The sequence below is a fragment of the Schistocerca nitens genome, chromosome 11 (assembly GCF_023898315.1).
Source record: "Schistocerca nitens isolate TAMUIC-IGC-003100 chromosome 11, iqSchNite1.1, whole genome shotgun sequence".
Classification (NCBI taxonomy): Eukaryota; Metazoa; Arthropoda; class Insecta; order Orthoptera; family Acrididae; genus Schistocerca; species Schistocerca nitens.
The window spans coordinates 137,607,433-137,624,084 of record NC_064624.1 but is presented as its reverse complement, the minus strand read 5'-3'; the positions used below and the strand labels follow the sequence as shown (position 1 = coordinate 137,624,084).

General features: G+C 42.2%; 1 protein-coding gene across 1 annotated transcript in view; it reads right to left on the bottom strand.

Annotated features, from left to right (window-relative positions):
• Positions 1–16,652, bottom strand: part of LOC126213241 (uncharacterized) — a 131,879-nt gene that overhangs the window by 57,906 nt on the left and 57,321 nt on the right. The window contains exon 5 of the mRNA XM_049940901.1: positions 10,526–10,762. Coding sequence (XP_049796858.1) covers positions 10,526–10,762 — 237 coding nt within the window. The remainder of the gene's footprint in view (positions 1–10,525; positions 10,763–16,652) is intronic.

Genomic DNA, 16,652 nt, shown 5'->3' with positions numbered 1-16,652 from the left:
TTGTTACAAGGCCAGATCAGTCAATCATCCAGACTGTTGCCCTTGCAACTACTGAAAAGGCTGCTGCCCCTCTTCAGGAACCACACGTTTGTCTGGCCTCTCAACAGATACCGTTCCGTTGTGGTTGTACCTACGGTACGGCTATCTGTATCGCTGAGGCACGCAAGCCTCCCCACCAACGGCAAGGTCCATGGTTCATGGGGGGGCTTTGTGATAGATGGCGCTGTAATAGTCACAAACATATGGCTCACAATTTTAGACGAACAGTTTGTGACAGGTAGCTTTTTTTAAATTAAGATACAGAACATAGGTACATTTGAACATTTTATGTCGGTCGTTCCAATGTGATACATGTACCTTTGTGAATTTATCATTTCTGAGAACACATGCTGTTACAGCGTGATTACCTGTAAATACCACATTAATGCAATAAATGCTCAAAATGATGTCCATCAACCTCAATGGATTTAGCACTACGTGTAACGACATTCCTCTCAACAGCGAGTAGTTCGCCTTCCATAATGTTCGCACATGCATTGCTTCGTCGGTGGATCACGATAGCAAATATCCTTCAACTTTCCCCACAGAAAGAAATCCGGGAACGTCAGATCCGGTGAACGTGCGGGCCACGGTATGGTGCTTCGACGACCAGTCCACCTGTCATCAAATATGCTATTCAATACCGCTTCAACCGCACGCGAGCTATGTGCCGGACATCCATCATCTTGGAAGAACATCGCCATTCTGTCATGCCGTGAAACATCTTGTAGTAACATCGGTAAAACATTACGTAGGAAATCAGCGTACATTGCACCATTTAGATTGCCATCGATAAAATGGGGGCCAATTATCCTTCCTCCCATAATGCCACACAATACATTAACCCGCCAAGGTCGCTGATGTTCCACTTGTCGCAGCCATCGTGGATTTTCCGTTGCCCAATAGTGCATATTATGCCGGTTTACGTTACCGCTGTTGGTGAATGACGCTTCGTCGCTAAATAGAACGCGTGCAAAAAATCTTTCATCGTCCCGTGATTTCTCTTATGCCCAGTGGCAGAACTGTACACGACGTTCAAAGTCGTCGCCATGCAATTCCTGGTGCACAGAAATATGGTACGCGTGCAATCGATGTTGATGTAGCATTCTCAACACTGACGTATTTGAGATTCCCGATTCTCGCGCAGTTTGTCTGCTACTGATGTGCGGATTAGCCGCGACAGCAGCTAAAACACCTACTTGGGCATCATTTGTTGCAGGTCGTGGTTGACGTTTCACATGTGGCTGAACACTTCCTGTTTCCTTAAATAACGGAACTATCCGGCGAACGGTCCGGACACTTGGATGATGTCGTCCAGGATACCGAGCAGCATACATAGCACACGCCCGTTGGGCATTTTGATCACAATAGCCATACATCAACACGACATCGACCTTTTCCGCAATTGGTAAACGGTCCATTTTAACATGGGTAATGTATCAGGCAGCAAATACCGTCAGCACTGGCGGAATGTTACGTGATGCCACGTACTTATACGTATGTGACTATTACAGCGCCATCTATCACAAAGCGAAAAAAGTGGTCCGATTAAAACATTCATATTTCTTTACGTACTTCACGAATATGTAATAAAATGGGGGTTCCTATTTAGTTGATATCCGTTTGACCTGTGGCAGCGCCATCTAGCAGGCCAACCATAGCGCCATATGGTTTGCCCTTTCAAACTAGACGAGTTTCGTTCTTTGTAGTTTTTTTCGTTTTCGTGAGGTATTTAGCCCGGTCACTATCTATGGACCACCCTGTAGACAGAGGGTGAACAAGTGGGAAGTGATGTCAGAGAAAACAGCATCTAAAGCTCAAAGGTCCAAAGTGCACTGAAGAACGGAAGAGAGCCTTTAGTGAACGAATGAAGGAGTACTGATGAAAGGCCTGTAACGTGTGTAATGATAATAATAATAATAATAGCAATAGTATATACATGATTTCCTATATGTCTTGAACATACCAAATGACATTTTGGCCAGAAGAAAAATAAAAATATACTAAGAAAATGTAGTTTAGCTACCAGGTGAACATTAACAGCATCTCTGCCTTTACTGCAACTTCCTTTGTTACAAAGATACAAACGGTAGAACTTCTTAAATAGCACCGTATACTATTCATTCTGTAATCCACTTCCTCTCCTCAAGACCTGTTCAAAAACGCATCATAGCGTACCACTCACTTAAAAATGACGTTATTAAGAAGACGTGATTCTCCTGCAATATCACAGAGTTCACACACCTGGGCTAACGTTAACTTTTCTTCTTGCTGGAGCTGGCAGTGAAGAAATGGACACAAGAATAATGGATGCTGGTCGTTTGGTCAACCGTTTTCAGTTGAATGTCTGCGTGAGTATAACAGAGAGAAGCCAGCAACTATCACTATGGATGTTATACAGGGTGATTCAAAAAGAATACGACAACTTTAGGAGTTTAAAACTCTGCAACGACAAAAGGCAGAGCTAAGCACTATCTGTCGGCGAATTAAGGGAGCTATAAAGTTTCATTTAGTTGTACATTTGTTCGCTTGAGGCGCTGTCGACTAGGCGTCAGCGTCAGTTGATGCTAAGATGGCGACCGCTCAACAGAAAGCTTTTTGTGTTATTGAGTACGGCAGAAGTGAATCGACGACAGTTGTTCAGCGTGCATTTCGAACGAAGTATGGTGTTAAACCTCCTGATAGGTGGTGTATTAAACGTTGGTATAAACAGTTTACAGAGAATGTGTGTTTGTGCAAAGGGAAAAGTTCTGGACGGCCGAGAACGAGTGATGAAATTATAGCACGCATCCAGCAAGCAGTAACTGCACTACAGTATCTGGAGATGTTAGCTCGAACAAGAAGCACAACAATTCATATTTCAGCAGGATGGAGCGCCACCACATTGGCACTTATCTGTCCGCGACTACCTGAACGTCAACTACCCGAGGCGATGGATCGGCCGCCAGGCAGCCCGTGACAGAGCACTTCATCACTGGCCCTGATCTTACCCCCTGCGATTTTTTCTTATGGGGGTATGTTAAGGATATGGTGTTTTGGCCACCTCTCCCAGCCACCATTGATGATTTGAAACGAGAAATAACAGCAGCTATCCAAACTGTTACGCCTAATATGCTACAGAGAGTGTGGAACGAGTTGGAGTATCGGGTTGATATTGCTCGAGTGTCTGGAGGGGGCCATATTGAACATCTCTGAACTTGTTTTTCAGTGAAAAAAAACCTTTTTAAATACTCTTTGTAATGATGTATAACAGAAGGTTATATTATGTTTCTTTCATTAAATACACATTTTTAAAGTTGTGGTATTCTTTTTGAATCACCCTGTATGTTACCAGTGGAGTAACTGCAACAATGTTTTCTTATTTACAATACGGGTACACATATTACAGCAGTGTCGTACTTTTAAAGTATACTCTGTGTGTCCACATGTAGTGCTTATTAAAAACTGCATCAGCTGACTGGCCAGTGTGTAGTTTCTTTGTCTTTCCGTGTGTGCGGGTTGTTCTCTAGCAAGCGGATGGGTTACACTACAGCAGGTACCTGCGTTATGAACTTGCCTTCTTGTTCACAACTTGTCATTCAACGGTAGCAATCGTAGTCTTTATTTGAAAAAAAAAGTTGAAGTAGTTATTATTTTGGCGCTAAAGTCATACAAATTCACTTTGACGGAAATCTTTTAGAATATCTCAAAAAGCATTACACTAATTCAGTAAGTTTTATTAGCTGCATGGTATAGCTTGTATAAAAATTTATGTCGTTTAGTGCGTGGTTACTATAGTAACACTTATATAGGGGTGCATGGGTGCTTAATTATTACGAGACGTGTTTTTTTTAAGTAATTACAGTTTTGCAATTAAGAAAAGACGTCCTAAAATATCTCAATAATTTTATTTTTACATGAAAGCCTGTACCTTACTCTACTTTTCTACATAATTTCCGTCAATACTGAGGCACTTGTCATAACGTTGTACCAGGTTTTGAATACCCTCCTCATAGAAGTCTGCCGCCTGACTTGTTAACCACTGCATCACCACTGTTTTGACTTCGTCATCGTCTCGAAGACGCTGACCGCCCAGGTGTTTCTTCGAGTGCAGGAACAGATGGTAGTCACTGGGCGCAAGATCGGGGCTGTACGGAGGATGATCTAGAGTTTCCCATCGGAAAGATGTGATGAGATCTTTGGTCTGATTCGCCACATGCGGACGGGCATTGTCTTGCAGCAAAACGATGCCCTTGCTCGACTTCCATGGACCGTTGCTTTGATTCTGGTGTGACGTACGTCACCCACGTTTCGTCGCCCGTAACGATTTGGCTTAAGAAATCACCACCGTCGTTGTGGTCCCGCTCAATGAAAATCAATGCACTGTCTAAACGTCTGGTTTTGTGTACATCTGTCAACATTTTCGGTACCCAACGAGCGCACAATTTTCGGTAATTCAAATGCTTGGTCACAATGCCGTGCAAAACACTACGAGAAACATTAGGAAAGTCATCCCGCAAGGAGGAAGTCGTAAAGCGTCTGTTTTCTCTCACCTTAGTGTCCACTTCCTGCACCAAACTTCCATTAACGACTGAAGGACGCCCACTCCGTTGTTCATCGTGCACATTTGTGCGGCCATCTTTAAATGCTCTCACCCACTCATAATGTTTTCTCCGTAAACTGCACAGATCTCATGATGAATATCCATGGCTTTTAGGCCTTTAGCACCAAGAAATCTTATAACAGCCCGTACTTCACAGTCGGCGGGACTCACGATTATCGGAGGCATCTTAAACACTCAGTACACAACGTAAACAAGGAAGAATCAGACCGTAATGGCGTCAGTGCGCAGATAAAGGTACAGGCTTTCATGTAAAAATAAAATTATTGAGATATCTTAGCACGTCTTTTCTTTAATTTCAAAACGGTACTTACTTAAAAAACACGCCTTATATTATTATTGTGCCATATTTTATTATGTGAGCTATTCCTAAGGGAATTACATCATTAGCAGTACCTATGCCAATTTTCCAACAATGTTCAATATTTTATTTATTTATAATTTCAGTTTTACATTCCGTGTACGTAACATCGACTACCTGGCAAAGGGCGCCAAAAGCAGTGACTCTCCAAACCCGTGCCTCTCTAACTCCTGAAAATTTGGAGTGAGTATGACGCAGCCATTAGGATCGCTCTACCCGATTACCCTATTTAATTCTGAAAAACGACAATCAGCATTGGACCCTTAACACCAATGTTTCAACAAAAAATTTTCAGTACACATGGTAACAATATTTTACGTTTACTCTCAAGAAATATGGAATTGAAATTAGAAAAAAAATAAACCATTGACAATGGATGTATCAATCGTAGATACTGCTAATGGTGTAATATCCTATAGTACTGACTCATGTAATGCAAAAATGGCATTATAATGATAATTAAGCGTTCACACACACAAACATATATATATATATATATATATATATATATATATATATATATATATATATATATACCGGGTGATCAAAAAGTCAGTATAAATTTGAAAACTTAATAAACCACGGAATAATGTAGATAGAGAGGTAAAAATTGGCACACATGCTTTGTATGACATGGGGTTTTATTAGAAACACCCCATATTGCTAGACATGTGAAAGATCACTTGCACACCTCCTTGCTCAGCCGCCACTTTCGTCATGCTTGGCCTCCCAGGTCCCCAGACCTCAGTCTGTGCGATTATTGGCTCTGGGGTTACCTGAAGCGCAAGTGTATCGTGATCAACTGACATCTCTAGGGATGCTGAAAGACAGCATCTGACGTCAATGCCTCACCAGAACTCAGGACATGCTTTACATTGCTGTTCACAACATTATTCCTCGACTACAGCTATTGTTGAGGAATGATGGTGGACATATTGAGCATTTCCTGTAAAGAACATCACCTTTGCTTTGTCTTACTTTGTTATGCTAAGTATTACTATTCTGATCAGATGAAGCGCCATCTGTCGGATATTTTTAGAACTTTTGTATTTTTTGGGTTCTAATAAAACCCCATGTCATTCCAAGTATGTGTGTCAATTTGTACCTCTCTATCTACATTATTCCGTGATTTATTCAGTTTTCAAATTTATAATGACTTTTTGATCACGCGCTATATATATATATATATATATATATATATATATATATATATATATATATATATATAAACTTACTATCGTAATATGCTCTAAACAACATCAATATCAACAAACAACACTGCGCAGTTAGTAAAACCTATCACATTACTACAATGGTTTTTGAGGTATTAGAAGATTTTTTGCAAAGTCCTTTTTTTACTTTAGTGCCAAAATAATAAATATCTGTCTTTTCAAGTAATGACTATTATTACTACTGTTTGATGGCAGGTTGTAGATAAAATGAGTAAGAAAGTAAGTCATTTACAATGTCTTTTAACTACTCAAAATCTAAACAAGTTCGAAACGAGTCGTTGAGAAGCTGCACTTCAGAACAAGTTCTCACACTTTGCTGATGTGTTGCAGAGGGTGACTGACTTACCTTCAGTAGCAGCTTGACTTTTTCTCGTTTGCTCCCTCACGCTTTAAGTGCTAGTATTGTATTAAAAGATCCATAGTGGCAAATCTCTTCTGTCAGCATCCCCACTCCATAAGTATCCAGATACGTGTTTTCCTCCAAATACCACAAGGTAGACATATGCGTGCCCACTGCTTCACTTCTCTACTCTTCAGTCTCTCAAACCATCTGTCAGATTCTACTCTTTCAACAACCATAAAACTCTGTGGCCAACCCATTACAGTTCTGTTTGACATCTTTACACAATTAATTTACACATTCATTTGCTTTCATACAACAAATTCTCCTTTCTGTAAGCCGATTATTTTAAGGAAACAATAAAGAGAATTACAACTGCACACAAACCAAAAATAAAAAAATATTTACACAATTAGTTCTCCACGCTACTAACAGTTATCATTTCAAGCTACATTTACAGAGCTTTCCTGTCTACATCAAAATATTTCATTTTGACTTATTAAATCAAATCGACAAATGAAACAAGGAAAAATGTTAGTACAGCATTATATTTTGCAAGTCTTAAATGAATGTTTATGTCTTGAATTAACTGTCTCCTCGCATGGGGAACTACTGGATAATACAATAGGACAGACTTGGTAATCTTTGAAAGGAAGTAAGGAAGTTGAATACTTGCCAGAATCTGGTATTAATGGGAAACCCAGGTTCAAAATGGTTCAAATGGCTCTGAGCACTATGGGACTCAACTGCTGAGGTCATTAGTCCCCTAGAACTCAGAACTAGTTAAACCTAACTAACCTAAGGACATCACACACATCCATGCCCGAGGCGGGATTCGAACCTGCGACCTTAGCGGTCTCGCGGTTCCAGACTGCAGCGCCAGAACCGCGCGGCCACTTCGGCCGGCCAGGAAACCCAGGTGTAATACCCATCTTACACAGCGTACCAAACAACATATTCCAGCAGGATAATGCACGCCATTGCACTGCAGCTCAGCCCATTGACACCTTGATGGTTATAGTGGACCTAGACTGGACTGTCCGGTCCCCTATTTTGTCCCCCTTAGAAAATGTATGGGATGTAACAGAAAGACATATGCTTACACTCCATATTTCAGCCAGCATCCTTCATCAACTGAAACAGTATCTGCTATAGCAATGGCTAGAAATTTCTCAAGATGACATTCAGTGGTTGTAGACTTCCAGCCCAGAGTGAATACACGAGGACCTTTATGCCCTTGTGGCTCATGTCTCAAAGAGTGAGGTCTACAGTCCCATCAGGGAAGGGTGAGGATGGATTTCGGCTGTGGCCTTTCAAAGGAACCACCTCGGCATTTGCCTGAAGTGATTTAGGGAAATCATGGGAAGCGTAAATCAGGATGGCCGGATGGGGGTTTGAACTGATGTCCTCCTGAATGCGAGTCCAGTGTGCTAACCACTGCACCACCTCGCTCGGTGGGCTGGTAGAATAAGAATGGAAGATCAAGAAAGAACTATTTGGATCAGAAAGAGTTTTAGACAGGTATGTAGTATTTGGACTACCGTTCATCTATACATGAAGCAAACAATGACGAAAACAGAAGGAAGTTTGAGGAGTGGGATTAAAATTTAGGGTGAAAGGATATCAACGATAATTTTCGCTAATGATAATGATATCCTCACTGGAAGTTAGGAAGAATGACAACACTTTTTGAAAGGAATCAACAGTCTCTTGAGTACTAAGTACTGGAAGTAGACCGACAAAAGACGAAAGTGATAAGGAGTACCAGGAATGAGATTAGGAATACTTAATACGAAAATCTTGTGCCATGAAGCAGATGAAGTAAAGGAGTTCTGCTAGTTTGGACGGAAAATAAGACAAAATGGATGAGACAGGGAGGGCATACATAACAGAATAGCACAGCTGATAAAGGCATTCCTGATCAAAAGAAGCTTAGTGGTATCAAACATCAGCCTTATCTTGGGGAAAAAATTTCGGGGAATGTGCATCTGGACACAGCATTGTGTGGAAGCGGATCATGGACTGTGGTAATAACGGAACAGAATTGAATCGAAGCGTTCGGCATGAGGTACTACAGAAGGATGTTGAAAATTAAGTAGACTGATATGGTAAGAAAGAGGTTCTTTGTAGAATCGCTGAGGAGCGAAACATGCAGAAAAGACTGACAAGAAGGCAGGAGAGGATGAGAGGATATTTACCCGTATTAACATATTCCATCAGAATTTCTAAAATCATTGGGGGAAGTGGCAACAAAACGACTATTCACGTTGGAGTGTGGAATATATGAGTCTGGCTACATACCATCTGACTTTCGGAAAAGCATCATGCACACAATTCCGAAAACGGCAAGAGCTGACAAGTGCGAGAATTATCGCACAATCAGCTTAACAGCTCATGCATCGAAGCTGCTTACAAGAATAATATACAGAAGAATGGAAAAGAAAATTGAGAATGCGCTAGGTGACGATCAGTTTGGCTTTAGGAAAAGTAAAGGGACGAGAGAGGCAATTCTTACGTTACGGCTAGTAATGGAAGCAAGGCTAAAGAAAAATCAAGACACTTTCATAGGATTTGTCGACCTGGAAAAAGCGTTCGACAATATAAAATGGTGCAAGCTGTTCGAGATTCTGAAAAAAGTAGGGGTAAGCTATAGGGAGAGACGGGTCATATACAATATGTACAACAACCAAGAGGGAATAATAAGAGTGGACGATCAAGAACGAAGTGCTCGTATTAAGAAGGGTGTAAGACAAGGCTGTAGCCTTTCGCCCCTACTCTTCAATCTGTATATCGAGGAAGCAATGATGCAAATAAAATAAAGGTTCAGGAGTGGAATTAAAATACAAGGTGAAAGGATATCAATGATACGATTCGCTGATGACATTGCTATCCTGAGTGAAGAAGAATTAAATGATCTGCTGAACGGAATAAACAGTCTAATGAGTACACAGTACGGTTTGAGAGTAAATCGGAGAAAGACGAAGGTAATGAGAAGTAGTAGAAATGAGAACAGCGAGAGACTTGACATCAGGATTGATGGTCACGAAGTCAATGAAGTTAAGGAATTCTGCTACCTAGGCAGTAAAATAACCAATGACGGACGGAGCAAGGAGGACATCGAAAGCAGACTCGCTATGGCAAAAAAGGCATTTCTGGCCAAGAGAAGTCTACTAATATGAAATACCGGCCTTAATTTGAGGAAGAAATTTCTGAGGATGTACGTCTGGAGTACAGCATTGTATGGTAGTGAAACATGGACTGTGGGAAAACCGGAACAGAAGAGAATCGAAGCATTTGAGCTGTGGTGCTATAGACGAATGTTGATAATTAGGTGGACTGATAAGGTAAGGAATGAGGAGGTTCTACGCAGAATCGGAGAGGGAAGGAATATGTGGAAAACACTGATAAGGAGAAGGGACAGGATGATAGGACATCTGCTAAGACATGAAGGAATGACTCGCATGGTACTAGAGGGAGCTGTAGAGGGCAAAAACTGTAGAGAGAGACAGAGATTGGAATACGTCAAGCAAATAATTGAGGACGTAGGTTGCAAGTGCTGCTCTGAGATGAAGAGGTTAGCACAGGAAAGGAGTTCGTGGCGGGCCGCATCAAACCAGTCAGTAGACTGATGACAAAAAAAACAAAAAAGCACATCGGGCAATAACTACCACGACACCTGAAGGAGCTGTAGAGGGGAACTCTATAGGGAAACACAGAGATTGGAACATATCCAACAAATAACTGAGAATGTAGGTTGCTAGTGTTCCTCCGAGATGAATAGGTTTGCACAGGAGGGGATTTGTGGCAGGCCACATCAAGCAAGTCAGAATTTCAAAATTAGTGAGGAAGATCAGCCTGAAGTTTGATATATATCGCACTGGTGCCTCCTAGTATAAAGCTTTCTGTTCCTATCAGCATGGCGTACCCAGCACAGGACGCTGCGACAGACTCACCTTGAAGAAGGGCATGTACTCCTGGAGAGTGCTGTCGACGAGGGTGTCTCGGCAGTAGGAGAGGACTGTGCTGATCCTGATGTCCTTACTCCTGGTGATGATGTCCTTCAAAGCAGACACAGGGTACCCTGTGATCCCAATGAACCGTGCCTTGCCCGCCTCCACCGCCTCCTTAACCGCAGGCAGCGTCTCGTTTATTACCATTTCCGGATCTGGAGCAAACTCCACATCGTGCACCTGCAAACAGGAAAGCACAGATGGTGGTAAACGTTTATATGAACAGTGCTAACCATTAAAAGTGCAACACCACAAAGAGGCATGCAACAGCCACCAAACTGAGATTGTGTGCTGTGCAGTCCAGTCACACTGATGTGACCAGCACCTATGTTCAATGTGAACATGCAATAACCACTCAAAGACAACAGGTGACAGACTACAGTGGAGGGTATATAAAGAGGCGTGGGAAGGGGAAGGACACAGATACACACTGTAGCAATTGTCATAAAGTGGAAACAAAATTATATACCCAACATCCAAAAGGGTATGACCATTAGCTTTTTGGCCTAGACTGGAACCATTTCTGAATGGTTACATTTGTAAGCTGTTGGTGTGCTGCTATGGGTAAAATACACTGGCGCCGAGGCAACTGTGGCGCACCAGAAGCCATAGATGACAAGGGTGAACGACCAATGTGGATCATGATGTTTAGTTTGTGGGGCATTCAACTGTGTGGTCATCAGTGCCCACACAATGTTCCAGTTTCTACACAGTCCAATTTTTCCACTGTCACAAATGATGACGATGATGCAATTTTGTCATATGATGACATGTTGGAGACCGTGGCTGTTTTTGAAGACAAATGTTGTTGGTGTTAGGACAGCAACCAGCCACAAATTTACTTTGAGTTCCTTTATTCAAAGGAAACCGTTACCGGTTTCGAATCGTTGCGATTCATCATCAGACGGTTTACACGCTTTCTTTCTGACATTTGGTGTGTTTTTATAGATTAATTATCCTAAAATATAAATAAAACATAATTACAAACACGCCACACACAGATGGTTGCGTTGCAGATTTTCGTTGCATGTGACTTACGTGAAACGTCGGTTTCGAGTGATTGTTTCCACAACGTTCATCCAATCGATGTAAATACGTTCCCACTGCATCCTCGTTGTTGCACACGTAATAGTTCTCACTGTTACACTTTAGATTTGTCGGTGAGATCATTCCAACCACGCACCACATGTTTTGGTACATACAAAGAGCTTACAAACATATGGGTGTCACAGATGCTATGATATATCGTAACATTTGACGATGACGTCCCATGTTTGGAAAGGATCATACATTCTTTTACAAAACTGTAATGTCTTTTACATTAGTACAGAGAGATTTTTTTTATATATAAATCTGTTATTGCTAATTTAATCATAAAGTTTTTTATATATACTTAGAACTGTATAGGTAAAATAGTATATTATTTTATTACATTTGGCAGCATGAGAATTATAGTAACATATAAATTTTCTACTTGATCTGCAGATAGGTGTATTAATATTATTTGCTTTGGAGGCTGGAAAGTAATTTTTGGAAATTTTTCAGGAAAGGGGTGTTAGCCAACTCTGTTTGTTCGTTAAGGATACAGTCTGGGGTGCTGTTTTTGTGTGTGTGTATTTCTAATTCTTCTAATATATTCATAGTGGCTCCTTTTTCTGTTAGATGTAAAATCTTTAAGTTGTCCTCAATGTTTCCCACTGAATGGTTTTCTTCAGCAATATGGGCTGCAAATGCTGATTTGTTCAAGTTACCAAGTCTTAGAGCGTCAATATGACGATGATGATGAAATGATGAGGTGAACACAAACACCCAGTCCCCGGGCAGAGATAATCCCCAACCCAGCCGGAAATCGAACCCGGGACCCTGTGATCCAGAGGCAGCAACCCTAGCCACCAGACCACGAGATGCACATGGACCAATGTGGAGATGTGTTCAGGTGAATGGGTGTGCAGCTGTTAAGCAACTGACAACCCAGATGAACCAAGAGGCAAACGAAAGTGTCACCTCCTCAACAACCATTCAGCATATGTTGCTGCGTAAAGACCTACGCAGCAGGTGCCTAGTCCATGCACCCACGCTGACTGCAATACACTGGCGATGAAAGCTGAAATTTGCTCACGAATACCTCAACTGGACGTCCACTGAATGACGACAGGTGGACTTTTCAGATGAATCATGTTTTAGGTTCCATTGGATGGATAGCTGTTGGTATATAATGCATGAGACATATGAAAGCAAACATTCTGCCACAGGCAGGGGGATGTTTCTATGTAATTCCCTGGACGGTCGTGTTATTCTGGAAGTCACAATCGATCAAGACCAGCATACATCTATTCTTAGAGCACATGTACGCAGTTTGTTTTTCCTCAACACCATCTACCAACCAGACCACGCATTGTGTCACACAGCTGACAGTGTATCTGCAGGTCTGAAGAGCACCAGGATGAGTTTAAATTGGCATGGATCCACATGCTTGTTCGTACCTTCCAGAACCACGCAGACTCGCTTCCTGCTAATCTCGCACTGCAGAGGGTGGTTATTCAAGTTTTGGACAAGCGGTCACATTGATGTGACTGGACAGTGTGTATTTTCAGGTATATGAATGATTAGCATTTCAGTACAACTGTATAACACAGAATTAAGGTTGTTTATATCGTCTTCTGACTATGTAGCTGAAAATGACATACAAGTTCGTGGCACCTTCCATCGGTAATACTGGAATTAAGTATGGTATTTGCCCACCCATAGGCTTGATGACAGCTTCCACTCTCGCAGGCATACGTTCAATCAGGTACTCGAAGGTTTCTTGGGGAATGGCAGCCCATTCTTGACGGAGTGCTGCACTGAGGAAACGTATCAAAGTCGGCCAGTGAGGCCTGGAAAGAAGTCGGCGTTCCAAAACATCCCAAAGGTGTTCTATACGAATCAGTCAGGACTCTGTGCAGGCCAGCCCATCACAGGGATATTGTAGTGTAACCACTCCGCCACAGGCCGTGCATTATGGACAGGTGCTAGATTGTTTAGAAAGATACAATCGCCATCCACGAATTGCCCTTCAACGGTGGAAAGCAAGAAGGTGCTTAAAACATCAGTGTAGGTCTGTGCTGTGATAGTGCCACGCAAAACAACAAGGGGTGCCAGCCTCCTCCATGAAAAACACGACCACACCATGACACCACTGCCTCCGACTTTTACTGTTAACAGTACCCACGATCGCAGATGACGTTCACCGGGCATTCGCCATACCCACACCCTACCATCGGATCGCCACATGGTGTACCTTGAGTCGTCACATTTTTCCACTGTTCAATCGTCTAGTGTTTACGCTCCTTACTCCAAGCGAGGTGTCGTTTGACATTTACAGGTGTGATGTGTGGCTTATGAGCAGCTGCTCGACCATGAAATTCAGGTTTTCTCACCTCACGCCTAACTGTCGTAGTACTTGCAGTGGATCCTGATGCAGTTTGGAATTCCTGTGTGATGGTCTGGACAGATGTCTGCCTATTACACATTATGGCCCTCTTCAACTGTCAGCAGTCCCTGTCAGTCAGTCAACAGACGAGGTCGGCCTGTGCGCTTTCGTGCTGTACGTGTCCCTTCACGTTTCCACTACACTATCACATCGGGAACAGTGGACGTAGGGATGTTCAGGAGTGTGGAAATTCGAGTACAGACGTATGACACAAGTGACACTCAGTCACCTGACCACATTTGATGTCAGTGCGTTCCGTGGAGTGCCCCGTTCTGCTCTCTAACGATGTCTAATGACGACTGAGGTCGCTGATATGAGTACCTGGCAGTATGGGGTAACACAATGCACCTAATATGAAAAACGTATGTATCCGGGGGTTTCTGGATACTTTTGATCACATGGTGTTGTTGTTGAGGTCTTCAGTCCTGAGACTAGTTTGATGCAGCTCTCCATGCTACTCTATCCTCTGCAAGCTTCTTCATCTCCCAGTACCTACTGCAACCTACATCCTTCTGAATCTGCTTAGTGTATTCATCTCTTGGTCTCCCCCTACGATTCTTACCTCCACGCTGCCCTCCAATACTAAATTGGTGATCCCTTGATGCCTCAGAACATGTCCTACCAACCGATCCCTTCTTCTGGTCAAGTTGTGCCACAAACTTCTGTTCTCCCCAATCCTATTCATTACTTCCTCATTAGTTATGTGATCTACCCATCTAATCTTCAGCATTCTTCTGTAGCACCACATTTCGAAAGCTTCTATTCTCTTCTTGTCCAAACTATTTACCGTCCATGTTTCACTTCCATACATGGCTACACTCCATACAAATACTTTCAGAAATGACTTCCTGACACTTAAATCTATACTCGATGTTAACAAATTTCTCTTCTTCAGAAACGCTTTCCTTGCCATTGCCAGTCTACATTTTATATCCTCTGTACTTCGACCATCATCAGTTATTTTGCTCCCCAAATAGCAAAACTCCTTTACTACTTTAAGTGTCTCATTTCCTAATCTAATACCCTCAACATCACCCGACTTAATTCGACTACATTCCATTATCCTCGTTTTGTTTTTGTTGATGTTCATCTTATATCCTCCCTTCAAGACACCATCCATTCCGTTCAACTGCTCTTCCAAGTCCTTTGCTGTCTCTGACAGAATTACAATGTCATCGGCGAACCTCAATGTTTTTATTTCTTCTCCATGGATTTTAATACCTACTCCGAATTTTTCTTTTCTTTCCTTTACTGCTTGCTCAATATACAGATTGAATAACATCGGGGAGAGGCTACAACCCTGTCTTACTCCCTTCCCAACCACTGCTTCCCTTTCATGTCCCTCGACTCTTATAACTGCCATCTGGTTTCTGTACAAATTGTAAATAGCCTTTCGCTCCCTGTATTTTACCCCTGCCACCTTTATAATTTGATCACATAGTGTATAAATTAAAGTTTGACACCTAAGTTTCTGGCTGTACGTACAAGTTAATCTCAGGAACTGCTGTAGGGTTTTTGATGTGGTTTTCTCTACCAAATAGACTGATTCATGAGGAAGGTTTATGTGTATCATTTATAAACATTTCGTGCTGGCTGCAGTATGGTCCATTCAAGTACCCAGCTGCCATGAAAATGACACTGTTGCCATCTAGTGGTGATAGGTGTATGGCTGCCTGACAGTCGCACCAAACCGGCGCGAGCTACCTCTGTAGCAAGACTGGTGTGCGCTACCGCCAACTTCCTAAATGACCTTGGATTCTGGACGTATTGGATATTAAACTGACAAGAACAAATTGCATAGTGTAGAGCTAATGTTTACGTGGTGTGCAGGGAAATGTGGGGAAAGTTTACATAGAAAGTGTAGCAGCTCGCACCAGACTGCCACTGCAGTCAGCCAGAACGGGTGGTGCACTAGGTTTCAGATACCAACACTGCCATCAGATATCACGCAAAACACCGATTAAACATTGAACAGAGAACGTTTTTTGCCTTCTGAGAATGTTCGTGCCATGTAGTGCTTACTTATGTTAAAGTGAAGATATTCAGTTACACAACAACGTTCTCTGAATTTTATTTGTAGCTGAACACATCACCGCTACCACAGACAAGTTATCTAGTTGTAGATAGTTACTATAGCTCTCCCCATACGAAGCCATGGTGGGTCACTAGTTTTGTATATAACGACACATTAACAACGGGATTTCTCATTGGTAAATCTTTGTTTGTTTGCGAGAAGATACTCTCATCTAAAAAGGAGAAACATCTTCAAGCACATACTGACCTGTTGAGAGTGTTTTTGGCCAATTTGCAACATTTTTGATGGCCAGAATGCGATTTTCACTCTGCAGCGGAGTGTGCACTGACATGAAACTTCCTGGCAGACTAAAACTGTGTGCCAGAACGGGAATCGATCTCAGGATCTTTGCCTTTCGCGGCCAAGTGCTCTACCAACATACCTATCCAAGTACGACTCACGCCCCGTCCTCACAGCTTTACTTCTGTCAGTACCTCGTCTCCTACCTTCCAAACTTCACAGAAGCTCTTTGCTAATCTTGCAGAAATAGCGCTCCTGGAAGAAAGGCTATTGCGGAGACGTGG